At 41.5% G+C, this 22,194-nt stretch overlaps 1 protein-coding gene across 7 annotated transcripts in view; it reads right to left on the reverse strand.

Moving 5' to 3' along the window:
- The window catches only part of mib2 (mindbomb E3 ubiquitin protein ligase 2), a 45,840-nt gene that overhangs the window by 18,013 nt on the left and 5,633 nt on the right, over positions 1-22,194 (reverse strand). For 2 of the 7 annotated variants that reach the window (XM_034196376.1, XM_034196380.1), the window contains exons 2-9: positions 13,544-13,936; positions 12,562-12,733; positions 4,408-4,514; positions 3,039-3,233; positions 2,242-2,384; positions 1,753-1,860; positions 1,530-1,634; positions 337-499 (exon numbers count right to left, since the gene is read on the reverse strand). In XM_034196376.1, the coding sequence (XP_034052267.1) occupies positions 337-499; positions 1,530-1,634; positions 1,753-1,860; positions 2,242-2,384; positions 3,039-3,233; positions 4,408-4,514; positions 12,562-12,733; positions 13,544-13,936 (1,386 nt within the window). Of the gene's footprint in view, positions 1-336; positions 500-1,529; positions 1,635-1,752; positions 1,861-2,241; positions 2,385-3,038; positions 3,234-4,407; positions 4,515-12,561; positions 12,734-13,543; positions 13,937-17,075; positions 17,149-18,979; positions 19,134-21,331; positions 22,078-22,194 lie in introns of those variants that run through there. The other 5 variants (XM_034196375.1, XM_034196374.1, XM_034196379.1 and 2 more) reach the window with 5 other exon arrangements.

Below are 22,194 nucleotides of genomic sequence, written 5' to 3' on the forward strand. Positions count from 1 at the left end.
TCTGACCACACACACACAGCACTGTTGCCAAGCTCCCACCCGCTGAGGTGAACACATGCACAGAGCTGATTTAGTCAAGGCGTGCTGCCAAAGCCTCTTGCTGTCAACATGCAGTATCATGACATGCAAGAGAGAAGAACACTTCAAAAAATGACAGCCCATAAATACACTGCTGAAAAAGAGACGGACAGGGAATGGCCATGACCATTTCCACAGCCTGAATGTGAAAGCATGCAGCTGGAATGAGGACAGGGGAGAATGAGAAAATGCCCGCAGAAGGTAAAGCCGGAGCTGGAGTGTTAGAGATGAGCCCCCTCGTCCCGGCAGAGGCCTTACTTCCAGATTCGTTGGGGTTCTCGGCCGTCATGAGGTTGGCGTCCACCTCCACCGTCTGGCCCGTGAGGCACGCTGGGTTGAAGGTCCACGTCTGGCCTCCGAACGCCACCCGAAGGTCACCATCCGCATATACTTTCAACACCTTCCCGGCCTGGCCGAGCACCTAGGGACAAAAACAGTGAGTAAGGCGGATGTGGTATGGGTGGGTGAGAAAGAAAGAGTAGAATAGTAGATAACAATGGAGAAGGTTGACAAATAACCAGGCTGAATTCACAGAAGCATCTTTAAATTTGATTACTTCCTGATGTTCACACAATTTTTGGGAAGTAGTTCACTTTTAATTCTTAGGGAGACAAATGCAGGCTTTACTTTGGCACAGTTAACATCATGCACACAGACAAGGGGTAACATAAACATATCAGAATACTGAGGTGGGACAAAGTCCTTTTATTGCAAGTGATACGTCTTAGTTATGAAAGTCAAGTTGCACATCCAGACATGCACGTCCAAAGTGCCAGGTTAAAACTTTAATAAAATGTTTTTTAATTTCAAGTCCTAAACAAGTAACCATCTAATTTAATTGACATGTTAATGATTTTCAGGTTGAGTGTCTATCTCCTAGTAGCAGTTAGAACATTACATAAATATAGCAAATAATAATGAGTCATTGCTGGGGCCATTCCAAGTCAAAAGACTTAAATCCAAATTAGGGCATGAGTCATTGGTGTGAAAGTACAACATATAAGGGTCATTTTAGGACAACAACAAATTATGGTAATATCAAAAGAATCATCAAAAATAAAATGATTGTTCTAATTTGTTATATATTCTTCAAATGTATGACTATAACATTTCAGAGATTACTCAAGTGTTGTTGCTTGTGCATTTGTATATAAATCTCTTTCTTTAAATGTATTACATTCAAGTATTTTTCCCCTCTCCTGCTCTGTTATCTTTCCTATTATTCTACCTACAATTGAGTTAAAAGTAGTTATTTTTATTTTGTAAAGTCAGCTATAAAGTCATCATGACCTCAGTCTAAAGATTCAGTCACACTCTTGTCACAGTCATGTGCCTCAATCCACACCTCTGCCCCAGGAGAGCATGAATTCAGCCTCTATAACTAACGCTGAAACACCATGCGGCGTTAGTGTTATCAGGCTATCATCTATAATGAGGCTAAATGAGCATACAGGAGCCATGCTGTCTGTCCACTCTCCATGGCCAGCCTGTAGTCTCTTCACACTGTCGATGTCCTCCAATACTTTTACTAGTTCGCCAACTCCAAAAGTGTTCACCTAGTGGAAATAAAAAATGGAGACATTGTTACAAACTACTAACATATTTATAATCCAGATAAAGTCTAATTAAACTGAAGTTCTGAAGCATGTGAGATCCTCATATCTGTAACTATACCTTGGTGAGGGCCCCAGGATGGAAAGTCCAGCGGATGTTGTTGCTGTACTGGACTCTGACATCGCCTCTGTCAGTAATTCTGTGAATAGTCCCGATCCGGCAAATGTACTGCAAACACAAATTGGCCGTTTCACCCAGGGTGTCTCTGTGCACGCCCGTGACCTTAATGTTCCCTTTAGCAGCTGTGATTTGAAAGTTGGACGCTCCGTTTCCTTTCACTCTGTTGCACGCCAATGTCCATCTGAGACACTTATATAAATATTCTATATGCCAGGCTTGAGAGGCACGTGTGTTATGATTGTTTGAGGGAATATTTGTAGAAATATTTTTGGTGAAGTACAAAGAGTTAATTGAAGCATATTGGAAAAAATAGGGGAAGTTCATGTTGTACTTTTCATTAGAGGAACTCCTCAGGGAGCTATGTTAAGCTCTCTTTAGTTAATATGTTTGTGTGATTTCTCTCTCTGGCAGAAGGGAAGACTTTAATACCTCTGCCATTTTGGGGTTCCACCCTCCATGGCCCTCCTGCATCTGTCGTAGGATTTCCATCTCCAGGAGACATTTGACCTTGTCGCCCTGCTGGAAGGAGTGGCCGTCGGCGCTCTCCTGGCGTTGCAGCTCTGCGTGCTCTCCTGGATGGACAGGCATTGTTATTAAGAGTTACAAGGATTTCACAAAGCCGACAAGTTCAGGTTTGAAGGTAGCATGTCTATAATTGTTCCATTCCATCATATTTACATTGTTGTAACGTTTACAAATGTCAAGCAAAAATACGTCAAATAATTAGAAGAAAATAGGGCAAACAGGTTGTCACTTAGAATGTTTTTCTGTATACCTACAGTACAGAGAAATTACGTTAGGATTGAATATTAAATGGAGGGCTGAACTGCACTTATCAGTTGGAAGTAGGGATGGATTTAATGATGTTGTTGTGTTAAATTGTGAATCTAGACTGATTCTTTTATATAGGTGCATTCTCTTGACCACAGTGAATAGTTTTTGGTAAAGCTAAACATCAACAAATATGGATTGAAAAATAATATTTCAAGAGAAATAAAAACATGTCGTGTTTATTGATTTATTTGTTCAATAAATGTTGAATTTTGGACTTAACCACGATCTTGTGTGGTCTAAACTTGAAAAATGACATGACGCACAAGAATCAGATTGTTCATGAAGCCGATATATGTCCAATATACTCCCAACTATCCGGTGTTATCCCTAACAAAACTGAGTCATTAATGACTTAAAATCCTATTTTTGAAACATGAATCTGTTGTTCTTACCGAGCCTTGGTAGGTGTTCTTTGTAATAGAATCCTCCTTGACCATCAGACACGTATTTGAGGTCCACTTTTCCTTTGTGGCCCATTCGGTAGACATTGGTGGTGCCATTAGACCAGGTGACGCTGGCCACGCTGCGACCGGACTCCGTGTCCCAGCCGCGAATGTCCACTACCTTCCCAACCTTACCCTCCCCGCCTACACATGCATACATACACAGACAAATGTGCAAGAAACAATAATGTATCATTGTTGGGAGAAAAGCAAAGATTAAGGCAAATACATTGGCTCTTTAAAGAAGGAAAAATTATTAGATGCAGAGACAGAGTGAAGTTAATGTGTTTGGATCAGGAGAGAAAACATGAAATTATTCAGTGTAAAATGACAACAAGCTCAATGTAGATATATGAGACAATGAGAAGACAGACACAGAGGTGTGGGAGAAACAGCTCCCCTGTAGAGACATAAGCTGACAAGTGTCACTCACTTCCAATTTTCAATAGCATCAAATCAAAATTAAGGGATCAACCTAAATATTTTTACATCAGGTTTAACAATGCAAGAACACCCTTTTTCAAGCCATTGAAGTTCCTAACCACCACACCAGCTAAACCAGTGACCCATTAGACTACATGCTGGGGGTTTCTGAGCATGCTCAGAGCGCAAACACAGTTTAAGCCGGATGAGTGACTTCCCCAAACCCCAGGGCGATGATTTCAAAGACACCAAAAGGACATTTTGACTCATTCGCTCTCTCCCAGAAAAAGAAAAGCGTTGCTATTCTCAGAGACAAAGATGAACCCAACCCGGGAAAGATGAAGAAATACTGTAGTAGCATTCCTTATTTCCCTAAAGGGAACATACAAAGGCTGGAATTTAGCTCACTAATATGGAAGAGCGCTTTAATATTAAAACTATTTTAAACATCAGGCAGAACAGGTTGTCTCAAAATGGCAACAGTGTAGACTTCAGACATTCTTAAAAGCCAGGAATGTGCAATCTCTATTCTCTACTTTCTCAACACTTGCAGGGTATACTGTGTTTTAAGTGAATGGGCTTCTCAGTTTATGCCACTACACAGGAAAAAGAGAAACAAAGAAGATACATGTTACAGAAACAAGGACACTCAGACAGGCACATCTGTGGAGCAGACTCAGATGAGTCACAGGCAATATAAATGCACGCAGACACAAAGTAACAGGACATAGTGCGGGTTAATGAGACGTGAGGTTGGGATGTTATTATAGGCTGTGGATGGAGAAACACTTTGAAGAGGAATACAGCTCCATGCTCGAGAAGGTAGGGGGGCCTGCTGAGTTAGCAGGACAGAGCTGGTGGTTAAGAAAATGTTCCCCCCACAAACACCACTCACCGTCTTGGTTTCCCCAGTCCCAGTCAGGTCCACGAACCACTTTGACCCCCTGGAAGATTCCTTTGAGGATGATCCGTGGGAGGTTCTGCCTCGGTGCCAAGCACACTCTGCGATAAGAGCACGGAGACACAGCTGATCAAACTGCTCGACAGACCATCAAAGACAATGTTGAGACTTTATATGAAATCCCTTGTCACACAATCCATATTAAAAAGACCAACACAACATGAAATAGCAAAGAAAAAGTGCAGTATCACAATATTTCTATATGAATGCATTTACCTCATAATTCATTTGTCAGTATTAAGGACTCAGATTTTACAATTTTTTAAAAAAGGTTTTAAGAATAAATGTAGTCTATCAATCATAAATCTAATTTAAAGTTTATCTTTAATTTGTTTAATTATTATCCTAAATGTTTGAAACCAACAAAACCTTTTTGTTTCAAGTTTTTTTAAACATGAATCAGCCTTTTTTCTCCTCTTATTAGCACAGTGCAACCTGTCTCATGTGATCCCCCTATCATTTGTGTGTCCTCTGCCTAACGTCCAACTTCTCATTAATTTGAAGAATTTTGTTTATTGTAGCACAGTTCTTCCACAAGTGGTCAAGAGATAAGCAGGAGTTAAGACAAAGTATTTATTCCGATGGGATTTCCCGTCTGTCAAAAGCTCAACTCAAAATAAACCAATGCATAGCTGCCGACACCCTGACTAACAGCCCAAATTGCCATTAAAGATGCAGGCAATCTAACCCCCTGATCCCACTGGAAGCGTCTATGCTGCGGCTGCGCCGCGCTGCGACCTCCTCCTGCGTCCTAACCCACCAGGCGCGTTTCAAAGCGTTGCGGAAGCGGAGCGTCGTGTGTGCAGCCTCGCAGTTGTTGGATGAACATTCCACTTCTTGCCTGCGCCGCGCTGCGCCGCGTCAAAAATAGGATTCATCCTATATTTTAGAAATTCCTTGCGGCGAGGAGCTTCTGGGACGCTTCGAGCCGCGGCGCAGCGCGGCGCAGCGTGTTTGGTGGAATAGCACCCATTGACTAGAGTGGCCGCGATCGCTAAAAACGCCGCAGCCGCAGCGCAACGCAGCGCAGCGCAGATGCTCCTGGTGGGATTAGGGGGTAAGAGAAAGTAATTTCATCAAAATCTGACATACCTTATGGTAAATATTTGATCAGATCTTGGCGCAAAGGAGCTGCCTATTCCCATACTTTGACGAGATCAAACCCCAGCTTCCATTTAAGGCAAACAGCTTTTTGAAAACACTCAAAGTCATATAAAATCCAGTGTGATCAAAAGAAGAAGAGCCTTGACAGAGCTGTCGTCCTCAGGGAGTCTGATAGAGGCTTTGCTGCTTCCACATGTCTGTCTGCCGGGTATTGCTTCAAGTTAGCCTTGGCTAACTTCATCCCCCGCCAATGGAAACACATTCAAGGTTCCTGGGTGCTTTGGCAGGAAACAGAAGGACATTTGACTCTTAGAGCCAACTAAAAGTAAATCCTAGCATGCGACTGGGCTTTGACATGTCGGTGCAGAGAGTGTATCTGTAAACAGAGCTTTGAGCCTAATCCCTTGACAGCAGATCCATCAGGAAGCAGGCCACCACTGGGCAAAGTATATGAGAAATATAAATAGAGATATAGAAAAAACAGTAGTTCATTTGTTAAGTATACATATTTTCCTTCATTGCTTCAATGCATTCATTTTGTTGATGGGTTTTAAGAGCTTTTCAAGGATTTTAGTTTATAAATGGAACAACTGTGATAAGGCCAACTAGTTCCGGTAATAGACTTCCAGAACTTGAAGTATTAAGGGTCAAGGAGTGAATGTAGCAACCTGTGCCAATTTCCTGATTAAGTTCAGACATGAAGGACTGACTCTAAAAGACACCAAGAGCAGTACTTTCTATAATGAAAGATGAAGAGCTGTTTAGTAAGAGAAAATAGTTTTCCAAAGACTGGATCGATGAATTATATCAGTGGTAAATGGGGTGTAAACAGACAGATGACCTCAGTGTTTGACATGTGTTCCGGTGCGGCTACTCCGAAAAAGACAACAGCTCTTTGAAGGGATCAAGATTTCTAATCCTGCCTGGCTGAATGTCACCAGTGCTCCCAGACAGGATCAGGACCTGCCACCTTCTGACATAACGATAACAGCTGGGTCAACAGTCAGACAAGTGACTTTTACCCTTTGAGAGGCAGTGAAGTAAACAGAATTAAGCTTTATTTGTTGAAATCAAAAGGGAGGGAACAGAAGAAAAAGAATTCACATTAATTGGTTAGGCTATTAGGTACCATTTTTGAGTGGAATGATGGTTGACGGCTTCATCTTAAAATTCAGATGGCCGTGGTTAAAAATGTCACCCGGTTTTTACAGCAGTTTTTGAAAAGTGGCCCCTTGCCCATTTAGCTCCATGAGCTGAACACAAACCAAAAGAATAGCCCACCTTTCTGATCGGAAGGAAAAACATAGCTTCTTTTAAATTGATAGAAAAGGTAGGAAATTGGGGTATGCATACCTGCCTGTAAATATTAGTGGAATATTCATTTTCATTAGCCATGTTAAAAGCTTATAAGGATTAGTCTTTTTTCAGAATAAAATTCCCTTTGAGGACACTTTAAGCATGTATTCATTGTTTAATGTCTAACAAATGTGCTTTAGTCCACGCTTCACGTACCAAAAGAATGAAACCTTTTTAAAAACATTCAGGAGGACAGCCGTTGTGTGAGTGAAATCGAGAGTTCAATGTTCATATATTGCAAACAAGCTTAGAAATTCCAGAGAAAGTGCTGGAAAACTCGGGATGATAAAAGAAGCGTTGGGTTGGACATGACGTGAATACTACACTTGACCTCTTCTATTTAGGTGGTGCAGTGTAGCTTGATCAGAAGGGAAAAGGATTAGGAATTGGGTTGACCGGATATATACCCTGGAACTTTCTGTGTGGCGTTTGTGTGGAGCCGATTAACCAGCTGCACACCAACCATCTCATCGTAAACATATGGTACACGCATGATGCCCTGAGCACTCAGTATAACCACACACGTCTGAATGTTGTGTAAACTCAGTAACTAAATAAAGAAACCTTTAAGCCATTGAGATCACTGAACAGCCACTTACATCGTGACATGTCATAGGGGCTGCAGATCATTTTCTAGATTCATCTTTTTGGTCTATAAAATTATGAAAAGTATCCATACTGTTGCTCAAAGTCTTAAAACATCTAGTAATGTCAGTCCAAAACCAAATTATATTCACTTAAATAGTATATAAAACATCTGAAAGCAGAAAAATCTATATATTTAAGTTTCTCAAAACAACATTAGTTTTGCTAATTTGGCACTTTAACGAATATTTGTAATTATTATATTAATCAATATGTCTAATTTTTGAATGCAGCCCTACACTACATGTATATAATTACATCGATATAAATCGTATATCTTAAACATTCATGGTAATACAAATGCTCTACTCCGTGTAGATACAACACACAGAGTCAAATTAAGTAACACTAATACACAGCTTAATGCTTTGCTATAAATACACCTTCCTATCCAAAACCTGTTATCCAATGCATGTTGTCTAGGAAGTTAAAAATGTTAACATGGTAATCCTCCGCAGCTGAGAATGTCAACAAGCTAATCAGGTCAAATCTGTGGTGATTACAAAGGGACACCCACTTATGGTCCATCCGGCTCACAACATGTTTGTGATGGAGTGTAAGCAAGTCGCACCAGTTTATAGTGTTGACAACTTCCCATTGTGCCCTCAGGACCCCGACTAACTTCCTGCCTAAAGTATGTTTACAAACTACAAATAGATCCACCCTGCTTTAAAGCCATTAAACCCCTCGCAGATGTTTGGTCCACATGAAAGGAGTTCCTCTTCACTATGCTGAGCCCAAACCCCGGTCTCCTCAAATAAATCACTGCTGAAACAACGAGCCCCACTCATCATGAAACCAGGCTAAATGTGCCTTTCGAAGGCAATGTCAAGTGTGTCCCATGACTACCAGATTATAAATGAGTCTTTTGAAATGCTGTCAGTGAAATATGGGTCAGCGTGGTCTGGATATAAAGAGGCACTTTGTGTTAAGCACCAAATATTCTTAAGTGTTCCTCTATTTCACTCATCAGACCAGGAAAGAAGTGACTTTCACGTGATGTCCGCCCACACGTACGCTGCGTCCCACTGCAGGGGGACAGTCACAACTCAATTTCCCTGAGATTATTCAAATATGTATTTGATAGCACAGCAAAGACCATGTGGTATGAATGGGAAATGTCATGTTAATATTGTTAGAGAAACTCCCTCTGGAGGGAACTTTATTTTTAAAAAGAGAATTTCCGCCTTTGCTGATTATTTACATGCACTAAAAGCTTTATAACAAACTACAGGAAAGAGAAAAACGTAACGCCGTTATTTTTGGCAGTAACTAGTACTCTAACGCATTACTTTTTAAATTCAGTAACTCAGTTACCGTTACTACATGGTGCGTTACTCCGTTAGTTTTTTTATATAGTCAACAGCCAGGCGAACAGAGATGAGAACTGTACTTAAGTACAGTACCTGAGTAAATGTACTTAGATACTTCCTGTGTCACATGCGGAGACGCGCTGTGGGCGTATTTGTGTTGTTTACTAACAAGACCATCATGGCGGCGGCGGAGCTCAAGTCTAGTTTCTCCACCTGGAGATATTCTCACTATTTCACTTTTGTCGAGCACAAAGAAAAGAACGTTTTAGTTAAATGTAAGTTGTGTCTTGGCGGGTAAAAGATCCTATCTACTGCCCAAACCAGTCATTCAAATCTCTTAAAACATCTGCAAAAACAACATGCTGGGACGAAGCTAGTAGCTAAGACCGGCACAGACCCAGACTCATCCAACGCCACTCCACCTCCACCTAAGCAACAGCGGCTGGATTTTAACCAAGGGACTGCTGGCCAGGGAAAAGTCGATAAAGCCATTGCACGGTATGTTGTAGAACACATGCAGGCTATTGCTACAGTGGAGTCACCCGCTTTCAGGGAGCTAGTTAGCATGATAGCATGTCCGGGCGGCACACGGCATATGGGACGGAAAACTTTTTCCAACTACCTGGAGAAAGAATATACAAAAATGGAAAGCCAGCTAATATCGATGCAATCCAGATTGCATATAATGCATGTCAAGTTGATCAACAGATTGTATTATTCTCCAATGCAATAACAGTACTGAAAGGAAGGCTATAAGGGCATTAATGGGAGCCATTTGTCGAAGTAACTAAAACGTTACTTTTCACAGTAACGCATTACTTTGTGGTGTAAGTAACTAGTAAAGTAACTGAGTTACTTTTGAAATGAAGTAACTAGTAATGGTAACTAGTTACTGGTTTTCAGTAACTAGCACAACACTGATTATCAGTGACGTCAATCCATTCAGAAGGAATGCAGACAAACGAAAGAGGATCCATTTTCTCAATACCTTTTAGATTAGTGAAAACAATTATGTTAGTATTTTATCCATTTAAGACAGTGTTTCTCAAACTTTTTCATACCAAGGACCTCTTAACCAATAAAAAAACACTCGCGGACCACCTAACTCCACAAATATCCAAAAACACATCGTTTTTTACAAATTGCCTGAAAATTGTACAAACAAGTGGCAACATGTGTGATGAAGGTGCTTATCTGGGCTATATCATGCAATCGAAAGTGAAACTTAAGCTTGTTCCATTGCGGAGATATTCCCGCGAGAGTGCGAAAAACTTAAATAAATGTATTTATTTCAAATGTGAAATGTTATCAATATACTCACGGACCACTAGGGGGCGCTCACGGACCACCAGTGGTCCGCGGACCACACTTTGAGAAGCACTGAAAGAAATGTAGCATTAAAAGGTGTCCAACAATAGTCTTTAAAGTCTTAACCTTGTGAGTTTCATACAGAATTGTTATCTATCTGAAACAAAGGTTTAAATGACTTTCAATTGGAATTTTATGTGATAGCTTTTGCTAAACTAAATGAATGTGCAGATGTAATTTGATACACATTGTACTCCTATTGTGACCTAAACCAAAGTCACACTATGAAAAAGGATTTTTACAGACTGTATAAGATTACCAAACCACAGCAAATTCTTACAGTAAGTTTGAGTTTTCAAATACGATTTGGTACTAACATATTACTTATCAACCCAGAAAAAGTAGGATATTTCTGATGACTTATTTCTAGTTTTCCAAGTTTAACAATTTTATCTTACCAACGTGTTACTTTGGATTACTGTACAAACCTTTAAATAACTCAGATTAAAGATCTGGATGCCCATAGCCGTTATCTTCCCATGGAGAAATAGTGCCACCTGACTAGGCGGAAGATATGCCCCTAGACTGACAGAGCAAAGAGTACAACTATTTCAACTTTGGCCTTGATTGCGTCTGACCTTTCAAAGCAAAACAAATTAGCTATCATCTGCATGTGATGTAGCCAGAAGTGACACAAGGCTACAGGGGAGGGAACCATAGAAACAAAACCGACAGCTGTCAAGACTCTGGCCCTTGCCAGAGGGAAAATGTTCTGAAAGCATGCTTTAAACCTGCATTATTTTTGATTGCCAGCAGGTTGAAACACCAAGGTTGCAAGAATTTTTGGAATTGGCTTTCAAGTTAATTTCACTACATTAATTATGGATGTACCCAACTAGTCTTGCTAGCAATAGCATTGGCTAGTGACTTAGCGGGCCTCGCTCATCTACCATCTCCTTCAAATATAGTCACTGCCATTTCCAAAAAAAACAATATGGGGCGACACAATTCCAAACAAGAGGTATACAAATAGTAGTCCAAAAATCACATCACTAACAACATCCACTTATTTTATAAAGTGTATGATTGTAGTACTTTCTTAAGACTGAAATCTATGTTTTAATGCAAATTATTAGAAATAATTATACAAAACATTTGACCAAAGTCAATGAAGTTTTCAGTGAGAATAAATGAGTATTTGTGCATTGTCCACAGAGGGGAAGGCCAGGTTTGACCTGAGGGTTACATGCAGGTGTTTGCTCCACCCAAAAAACAAGTCCATAATGAAGGACACTGCTGAGCCCAACATTTGGGCCTCATGACAATCAATATTTGTGAAGAGAAACTGAGGTTAGGGACTAAATGAGATTCCAACTCCTGTCACTATGCTTAACTAATTGGTGTAATTGGTGTGCAGCTCCATTTCCACCCCAACCATCAGAGTACATCATTAAAACTCCTTAACCTGAAATGGCTTTCGCAAAGATGTTTCTCATATCTATTGAGAATGCAATCACATTAATTGATAGCAAGGATGCCAGTTTGAAGTCATGTTAAGGAGCTGAAACAATTCAGTTTTGCATTTGTTTAACTCTTCTGTCTCTATGTTGCTTCTTATATAAATAGTAGCTCATCCTGACTGAATCAAATCATGGTTGGAAATTTTTTAGAAGACAATAACTACCCTTCTTGCCTGTCATATCTTAATACAATATGTAATCAAATCTAAGCTAAAGAGTAGCAAGTCTTGAATCTTACCCACAATTGCACAGTTCATTGTACAGCAAGCACAGGAAAATAAATGGAACCGTATAGGACCTGGACTGGGCTGAACTATAGGAGGAATCTGGGTCATACATATCACCTCGTTAAAACGAGAACAGGCCATCCAGCTGACATTCAGACGGTGCCTGCAGCAGTTTGGAGCTTTACTGTGAACTGATGCAGAAGAGTGGATTCTAAAAGGGAGAACTCAAGTCACTCCAGTGCAGGATACGTAGGACACGAAGAGTCAGCAAGACGGGGGCGAGTGTGGTTTGCCTAAACTGACTTAAGGGCGAGCCATTCATTTATAAAATTACTGTCATCTGGAAATGAACCCTGATAATATTATTACATCACCATTAGAAACTCAGCAAATCAAACAGACAAAAGTGGAAAAGCTGATGATGCTGTTGGCCTGTGTAGCCAGACACCAGACTAATGAAAGTTAATTGAAGGATTGAACACTAATAAGGTCTAACCTTCTATGAGTCAAACTGGATTTGAATAGAGCAAGCCGGTCAAGAGGAGACATTGTGACGGACGACACCGTAATTAGAATTTCAATTAGGATCAATTGTGCTGGCAGTGCAGTACTCACGGCTGGGAGTGCGCTGTCTCGTAGCGCTCGAAAGCGTGGCTCAGGTCGTGCTTGTTGTTCATGTAACACTGGGTGCACAGGTCATAGTCGAAGCACACCTTGCACTTCCATCGCATTCCCATGATGCCGTGCTTCTTGCAGCTGTCACAGATGATATTGGAGTGACGCACGCCTGCAGGGGAAGGAGAGGTTGTTGGAGAAAGGTGAGTGGGGCTATGAATTTAACATGGCAGAGGTTGCTATAGTGCAAGTGAAGCAGTGAAGGCATACGTCATGTCCGCACTACTTATCACAGCGGCTCATATCATGGGATGTGGAGGAGCCAAGGCACAAACATGATGACAAAAATACCCCACCCCCTCATCCCTTCTCTTCTTGCGCTCCATTAACTGAAGGGCAAGCTTCTGAGGCAGAACAATTTCACTTTAAATGGAGCAAAATGGTAATGAGTCCTGCATTACTGTATGTGTCATTTGAGTCAAGTATAGAGCTTAATGGTTAATGTATAGAGATACGTACCATGCCCAGTGTTTCCCACAGATCTGAAATCTACTTGGGGGGGGGGGGGGGAGGCTGAGATGCCTACTCAGAATGGGCTTTGTGTGCGAGTGTGTGCGTGTTAATGGATGATAGCTTGTGATTTGAACTTCTGGATTAACTTTGCTTTCGGTAGAGTTTTAAACCCTATAGTCACATTTCAAAGACAATGACGTCTGATAAGGTTAAGGCACGGTTCTCGGAGAGCTCATTTTAAGGTCCCAAATTCTCACTGGAAAATGTCTTTGTGATCAAGAGCATGCAAGCAGCTGCAAATTAATTGAAAATATAGGCTGCATAAATGTATTGGGTATCAAACGTTGGGTGGAAATGTTGGAAATGTGTTTTTCATGTAATATAACCAAATCTATTTTCAGGTTTTGAAACACACGCATCTTTAACATTTCAAATCTGAAAAAAAAATAACCCTAGCTTTCTAGCTTACCGATCTGAGCGTTGTCATAGAGCAGCAGGTCATAGGAGCCCTGGTAGCCAGTGCGGTAGTTGGTTCTTGTGCCGCTGTCCCACTGCACCACCACCGTCTTGTCTGGTGTAGTAGTGCTGCCCTGCCGCCCGATCTCCACCACGGCGCCCAGGTGGCCCTCGCCGTCGTCCTGGTTACCCCATTTCCAGTCCAGACCACGCACCACGCGCATGCCCACCTCCATGCTGCCTCTGCTCGGGCCCGGCCTGGGGGCTGAGCGCAGCGGCCGGGGCCTGGCAGCGCTGTCGCTGCTGCTGCGCCTCCGCGGCTTCTGAGGGGCGGGGCCGGCCCGTGCCGACGATATTGTGGGCAGGGAGGGCACCAGGGGTGTATCCGGGAACAGGTCAGGGGTCACTGGAGGTAAGAAGAGATGCAAGTTTAATGAAAATGTGGAAACTAAAAGCAGGAAAGTCACAGATACTGCATTCACAAATAAAGTCGAGGAATGGGTTTCAAGTGCTACACGATATAAATAACTAATTTCGATTATTTTGACAGATATTGCAATTATGATATAGGAGGGATTGATTTATATTCATCATTCTCATTGTAAAATATATATAACTTTGCAGCCCATCAATACTTCATTCAAAATACCATTCATCAAATATTATACTTTGTCGATTCGAATATTGCACTGTCTAAATTTAGTTTTAATGCAATAACTATTTCAAGGCATTACTCTGGCAATGGTACATTTTGGGTTATTTCCACAGCCTTTTAGACAAAGGAATCACGCAACCTGTGTCTGACTATAAGTCTGTGAGTGGCTGATGAGGGACTCAAAGCAACACGCCATATGTCTCATTAAATTCAGAGCTGTGTTCTCCCTTTCCTGGTAGATCATTCACTCGGCCTCGCTGTGTGTCATGGCATATTGCTGGAGAGCAGCTGGATGCCACTGCTCCAATAAAGCCCTGACACCACACACACACACACACACACACACACACACACACACACACACACACACACACACACACACACACACACACACACACACACACACACACACACACACACACACACACACACACACACACACACACACACACACACACACACACACACACACACACACACACACACACACACACACACACACACACACACACACACACACACACCACACACACACACACACCACACACACACACACACACACACACACCACACACACACACACACACACACACCCCCCAAGTATCCTTCATCGTAAAGTTATCCACATGACATGTATCTAATAGTGGTTACAATATTACCCATAAAACCTAGAACTGGAATCCCAAAGTATTCCCAAGAAGACATAATACTAACTGTCAATTGTCATCACAAGGACAGTGTTTTTAATGAATGCCACTAGGTGCTATAGAGAAACAAGAACTAATAGAGGAAGCGACATTTATGTGGTAGCTTGAGTCAGTGATAATATAGAAAGAAACTTTGCTGATGAGCATGACCATCAGCAGACATCCAATCACATCCATTAATCACAAATGTGTCAGAAGTATATTTGTATACACTAGTGCAGTGTTCCATCTCCACCGTTACACTTATAAACAAGACATTAAACAAGCATAAAGCAGTCTTTGTTGACACTGCAGTGCTATTTCTGTGCCTAATGATACAACAAAATCATCTTTGTGAGCTTGCAGAAAAGTTCAACTGCAGGCTTGTAGAACAGAAGGACAGAACGTAACATTGTCAATATGTACCAACAATATAACTATAGCTCTTAGATTACGGCTCAAAGCCAGCACTTTGTCTGCCTGTGTTAACGTCTTTTTGTGTTTTAGAAAAGAAGCAAGTCCACTGAAGAGATGTGACATGTGCACAGTAACACTAACCCTACAAAATAAAGTGAAGCAAATATCCACATTTTTGTTGCGTTTCACTGTAAAGACATGTTTACATTCAGGTCCTGCTGTGTTGTATAATAGCCCATACAGATTGGATTATCTATGAGGACTCATGGTGTAGTGTAAAGGACAAAAACACAAGTGATAAATCTTTCACAAACATTGTCCACTTTCTAGCAATAGCAGGGCAGGGATATCAGTGTTGGAAGTTGATATAATTGATCTATAAACTATGGTTTGGACAGGACACTTTTCAATAAGTAATCATTGTTTTAAAGACAATCCATATTTGTTTAAATATAGCCTTAAGATCGGCAAATACCCTGCATTTATGTGGTGATTTTCATCCGATAGGATTATTTAGCTTAAAGGCTGATGGTTCAGGCACAGGGTTCAAACTCTCAATAATAGAACGGGCAGATGTCTGTAATGCGGAGGAGATTACACTTGCACGCTTATCAAGATTACAATATCATTTGGGTATTAAAGGCATCTGCTTAAGCAGGAAAACATATGGGATGTAGCGGATCAAAAGGAGGGGACGTTGGCTACTTATACTTCCATTTTCTGTCCAAAAATGACAGCTTAGCCTCTTTTATGCACGGAAATAATATCCTGGCCAATCATCCGACATTCCAGCATGCAAACTGAGGAGCTGTCACAGGCTTTCACGCAGCTCCTGCAGCATTCTGGGTGTGGATGGATGAAGAATAGCCAAGTTGGTGTGTGAGTTATTCACAATACAATCTAAATGGATTTCTCTCTGACCTAAAAACAATACAAGATGGGAAGGGTATTTTGTTTAATAATTCCCACAACCTAAAAAGGCTCACTTTACATTTGCGGTAAAGTATGACCACAATGTAGCATCCTAGATTGAGGAACTGTTTTGCAGACAAACAAAACAAACCAGAACCTACCGCATACATTAACACACACCTACCATTACCCACACCACCATTACCCACACCACCATTACCCACACCGTGGTTTCCAGAGAGGCCAAACACACTGATATATAATCACTATCGAGTACACCAAGACCGGTACTGACAAGTAGATGCAACACAGGGGATTTGGGGGATGACTCTACCGACACAACAAGAGTCAGGGACACTTAGTGTTACTGTAAGCTTTTTTCTTCCTCTCTACAACACCACGTACAAATGGACACCCCAGAAAAAAAGCTCTAGCTCCATTTGGCAAAAACATTAAGTAAAAAAAGACTCTTATCTTCCTAAATCCCATTGCACGTGAGTTCTGTTGACAGATGGTCACTGCTAGAAAATAAGAATGAATCCAAAGGTCGTATCCTAAACAGCAGAGAGCGATTACTACATACCAACAAAGCTCTTGCCTCTAAAATGTGGGGCCGCCAATGTATAAAGTAATGCACACTTAAATCGCAACTCAGCAGTTCTATAGGGAAGAACATGATTTGGAAAAAATAGCTACTTGTGATTATTTTTGAGTGATATGGCAATTGAGATATGATCTGTAATGTAAGAGAGAATGACCATTTCAGAAAGATATTCAAAGATGATAATTGGACAATATACTAACATGATCATTAGTGTGTTTTTTAAAAAGGGTCTGTACCCAAACAAGGATTTTAATAGGATTCTGTAGAATACCGTTTGTAGGCCGGGACTTCTTTGCAGCACCGCGGTACATCAGCCAGATGGTTCCCATAGTTGGCAAATCGCCTACGGAAATGTCGATATTGTCCTAGTTGGTATATCCATTTTGATAACATTCAAATTAATTGTGCAGCCCTAGTACAAAGCTTTCTAAAAGCTTTCAATGCGATTGTTCTTTATGTTTTAGAAGTACATTTGTGGGAACAAACACACACACTTGTGGTCTGAACATTGTGGACTCACAATCTTATGTGTTTACTTGTGCATTTCCATATCAAATATGAAATTGTTATCTGCAGTAACAGCAAAGGCTTGCAGTTCAGACTCGTATCATCCAATTTGACCCCTAATAACAACAAAAGCAATTTCACCCGAATAAGTACTAAGCGTAACCTGGACTCAGTCGAGCCGGACTAGAAATCAGATGATGGAAATCGTAAAGATGGGACAAATCACAGTTTTACAGATTTGACAGATCACTGAGGGCTGAGACAGCAGTATTACTGCTCTCTGCCTGCAATGACAGATGGGCTGGCTTCTGTCATACACACTGCTGAGGGCCAATCTGGGAGGGCAATGTCAACCTCCTTTACACAAACAACCAGACAGGCGTTTGGCCACAACACAGATACACACACACCGTAAACAAATGCTCAAAGACTGCTCCAGAATATTATGCAATTTCCATGAAGTAGACGTATGTTGCTGCTGTAAACTGCAATCAATATGGTTTTAGAGATCCATATACTGTTGGCGATTATATTGCAAAACACTTTATATTTTAGGTTTAAAAAAAATGTTTTTTAAATCAAATTATAAATCAGAAAACGTTATTGTTCTTGTAATTTCCATATAAAAAAGAAAAGAGTCACTGTTCATAATGAATTGTACCATTTTGTACCAACTGGAAAGGGTCAATCAAACTGCATACTTTATACACTACAAAAACATGGGATTTAGTACGTTTTCCAATGTGCACATTCAAAAACAATGAATCTGTGAGATGATGGCGAATCGTGCAGGTCTGAGAAATTGTGCATCACAGACTGTTTGGTTGGACGTGATTAAACAACATGTTTAAGAGTCACTGCTTCAGGTTAAGTAAGGTAGTGTTACATAGGGCACATGGGCATAGGCTATTTACCAAGGCTGCTGGCTTCACTACGCAGATAAAATATCTCATTGTTTACGCAGCATGGCAGGCGGACCTGGATCTGCACACTGATACAAAACAATGAGACTCATTTTCAAGCAGCAGAAGCTTGCCTTGTGTCCTGTGACACGTGGTGTGACGGATCCTCTCTCTAAAGTCTAATAAGAAGAGGCTGTTTGCCTGTGCAGACTTCTACATATGACTCCTACTGGACCTAAACGCTAAGCAAAGTTCAATCCTAGCACAGGCTCTCGGGCTTTACCCTTAATATCAGAAATGAGAAACAGCCTGCTGGAACTGGTTCGTGTCAGAAACATCTGGTGGCTTTCTGGAAAATCAATAAGGACCCCGAGTAAATAACACATTTACAAAGATTTCTCCAGAGGCCTACAATTAGACTTTTTCCATTTCAGGCTTCTGCTATAGCTTCTTTTTCTCAAACCCTAGTCAAACAATCCCTGTGTACCGTGGAAAATATCTCATAATGATCGCATCTAAGAAACGTCAACATCTTCACATGTTTGTCGTCAGCTTTGTCCTCAAGCATTCTTACAAGCTTAATGGCAACGGATTTGAAAGCAACTTGATACCAGCAGAAATCTTCCTATCAGCAAGCTTTATCCCGTACCCTTCAACAAGAACTCAAACCACAGCAAACCCACGATACTCTAAAAGCACTTGCTGTACGTCTGATAACACCGTGCTGAGATTACCATCTCAGATTATTGTGGGACAGCATACTCACGCCCAATGATTTTAAGTCCACTTTTGAACATGTTAAAAGCTGTAGGGTTCCAGTTCTCTGTGGAATGGCAAGCTTTGCAATGCTGCTATCCCGGGTCAACCGGCAGGACCATCTGAAGTCCTGAGCACTATGCAGCAGTCATCCTACTGACAGGGGGAGTGAACCCTTCCTGGCTCAGTATTTGGTTTGCTGTGAACTTTGCCCTTTGTTTTGGAACATGTAGTTATTCTCCTGAGCTTGGTTGATTTTCTTTTGTGTCAGACAGATGTTGCTCAAGGTCTGCCTGGTGCCTTATCTTAAAAAAGGAATTAAATAAACATAATGGCTGGAAAAGGTATTCAAAGTGCTTATCTTACAAAGGACTGTGTTTCTGGTAGAAACATAATCAGTAGTGGGAGGAAGCTTTACATTTCTTTGGTTAGCTAAGGCTCATTTCTTGTAAAAAGAGCTTATTTAACACAGTTGGAAATCAGTCCTGTGTTACATGTCGAGTCGTACATTATTTCAGAAGTCATTATTGAGTGAAATACTTTATCGCAAAAACGCGATAGTTCCAATGTTTGGAAGAGTGATATTTGAGATACTTTGTGAGAGTATATTCCTACAGTAGATGGTGGTTGGGACACGGAGCCAACAGGAAAACAGCACTAAAGCTATTCAATGTATTGCTGTGGACAAGGGCAACAGCAAAACATATTTATTTTAGGGGCCCGGCACACCTACAATTGATATCTACACTGAACAAAAATATAAACGCAACACTTTTGTTTTTGCTCCCATTTTTCATGAAATGAACTCAAAGATCTAAAACATTTTCTATATACACAAAATAACCATTTCTCTCAAATATTGTTCACAAATCTGAAAACATCTGTGATAGTGAGCACTTCTCCTTTGCCGAGATAATCCATCCCACCTCACAGGTGTGGCATATCAAGATGCTGATTAGACAGCATGATTATTGCACAGGTGTGCCTTAGGCTGGCCACAATAAACCCTTTTTCAGATTTGTGAACAATATTTGAGAGAAATGGTTATTTTGTGTATATAGAAAATGTTTTAGATCTTTGAGTTCATCTCATGAAAAATGGGAGCAAAAACAAAAGTGTTGCGTTTATATTGTTGTTCAGTGTATTTGAGTGTATGCAATAGTTCAATATTTCCTCTGCTTTAACCCGAAGTCTTTGTTTATGCCCTCACCCAAGCCACCAGACTCCATTGATAAAACAGTGGTCTTACCAAGCAGAACACAAGAGTAGAAGGTCTACCTACCACTACCAGTAAACTAACACAGTGAAGCAGTACTGTCTTTGTCAATGGTGTCTGGTGGCTTTGAACATATCATATACTGTATAGCAGGTTCAGTTTAGTCAGAAACCGACTGCAAGTTAAAGCTGGGGGGAAATACAAAATGTATAATACACTTAAAGATATATTGGGTTTTTTAGGATTCAAAAATATGTTTTGCTGCTGGCCACATCCACCACTTATTTTCCTGGCTGTTATCCCTATTAATTTCTCCCTTAGAGCTCTCTATCCTATTTTGTTTTAATGAACCAGACTCAAACATATCAATCAGTCTCATCTACTCTGCTCCTGGATAGGATCATTTCATTCAGTGCCTGAAGATGATCGTCAATCAAGTCATCTGAGCGACGCAATCACCGACCTTAATTTAATCTTACACTACCATGATCAAATCCTTTTGATATTGATTCTCACAGCACTGTGGGCATTGTCTGCATCAAGCACATTATGCTGTGATAGCTACTCAAATAAGCCTGGGCCAATATATATGTTGTATTTGGGCTACCTCCAATAAATAATCTACATGTTAAACCCAAAACGATTGCACAACACTCAGATCACCTTACGCAAAGGTCACAACATGTTTTGCTTTTTTGATCGTCACCAGTCTGTTACACAAACAGGGATAGCGTCTGCAGCTAGATGCATGCCTGCATGCTTAGCACGTCACTAGCTTTACTACAGATTGCAATGACATGTGGCACAATTGTAGTAGCATGGTCACGAACGTATAGCGACTGGCTGCCTACCGACCGTGTTGTGTTTGCACATGATTCTATTACCTTTCTGAGACAGTGGAATCAGCTCATTTGAAAGCGCTATTGGAAGCAGCCATATTTAATTTAAGATGAAGGACATGGCTTATCTTCATAAGATTCCCAACTGACGAAAAAAAGAATATGCTGCTCTCTATGCTAAAATAAGAACAGCATCCTTACATGGGTTCCACTGTCTAACAAGAAATACGTGCTAGGGTTACCCAAATAGTAAAGACGGAAACTGCATCTCCTGATAAATAAAGCATGTCCTGTTTAGCTGGTTTACCTGTTGGTATATTGATGTGCAGAATGGTGAACAGAGAGGCCGGCAAAAATAGGCAAGGAGAGGAAGCAGCTCCAACCTCCTGCTACCAGCGGTTCTACCAGCTTCCAGTGAGATAAAAAAACGCCTCCTCAGGGCTGAAGCGCTGTTCTGATGGTGCACTCCCTGAATGAACCTGCCGACGAGGAGGAGGAGGAGGAGGAGGAGGAGGAGGAGGAGGAGGAGGAGGAGGAGGAGGAGGAGGAGGAGGAGGAGGAGGAGGAGGAGGAGGAGGAGGAGGAGGAGGGCAGCCAGGCCGGTATTCCAGAGATGTGATATACAGCCGCTCTACAGAAACAGCGTCCTGCTGCTGTACAGGCTGACTGTAACGGATCAGAACTGGAGGAGGGAGAGGAGAGAGCCCTGATGCTGGAGGATGCAGCCAGCGTTCAGTCCTTTGTGGGTCGTGTCAGCAAGGATTACCAGGGTGAAGGAGGCGGAGAGGAGCGGAGAGGGAAGAGGATGGCCGGGGAGAGCGGCTGCCCGACGAGCGCCGCATTCAGGTCGACGTTCCCCTTCCTCTCACATGAAAACAGGCCAGTGGGCTGTGCTCCGCATTAGACTCCTCTGACGCTACATCCCATCACCAAGCACACCAAGTGTCAGTAACACGCATGTTAAGCCGACACACTGTGTTTACTGATCAATATGTACAAACACATGCACATCAAGCTCCACATAAGGATGTACAGCCTTCTCTCTGATGCCAATGAGCAGACAAGCAGAGGACAGAGGGAAGGGGGGGAGGGGCAATATGTTTCGGGGGAGGGTCTGGATGTTGTATTTTTTTTTTGGGTGTGTGTGCATGGGAGGGGGGGGGTTCAGGG

This window comes from Gymnodraco acuticeps, unplaced genomic scaffold (assembly GCF_902827175.1).
Source record: "Gymnodraco acuticeps unplaced genomic scaffold, fGymAcu1.1, whole genome shotgun sequence".
Lineage (NCBI taxonomy): Eukaryota > Metazoa > Chordata > Actinopteri > Perciformes > Bathydraconidae > Gymnodraco > Gymnodraco acuticeps.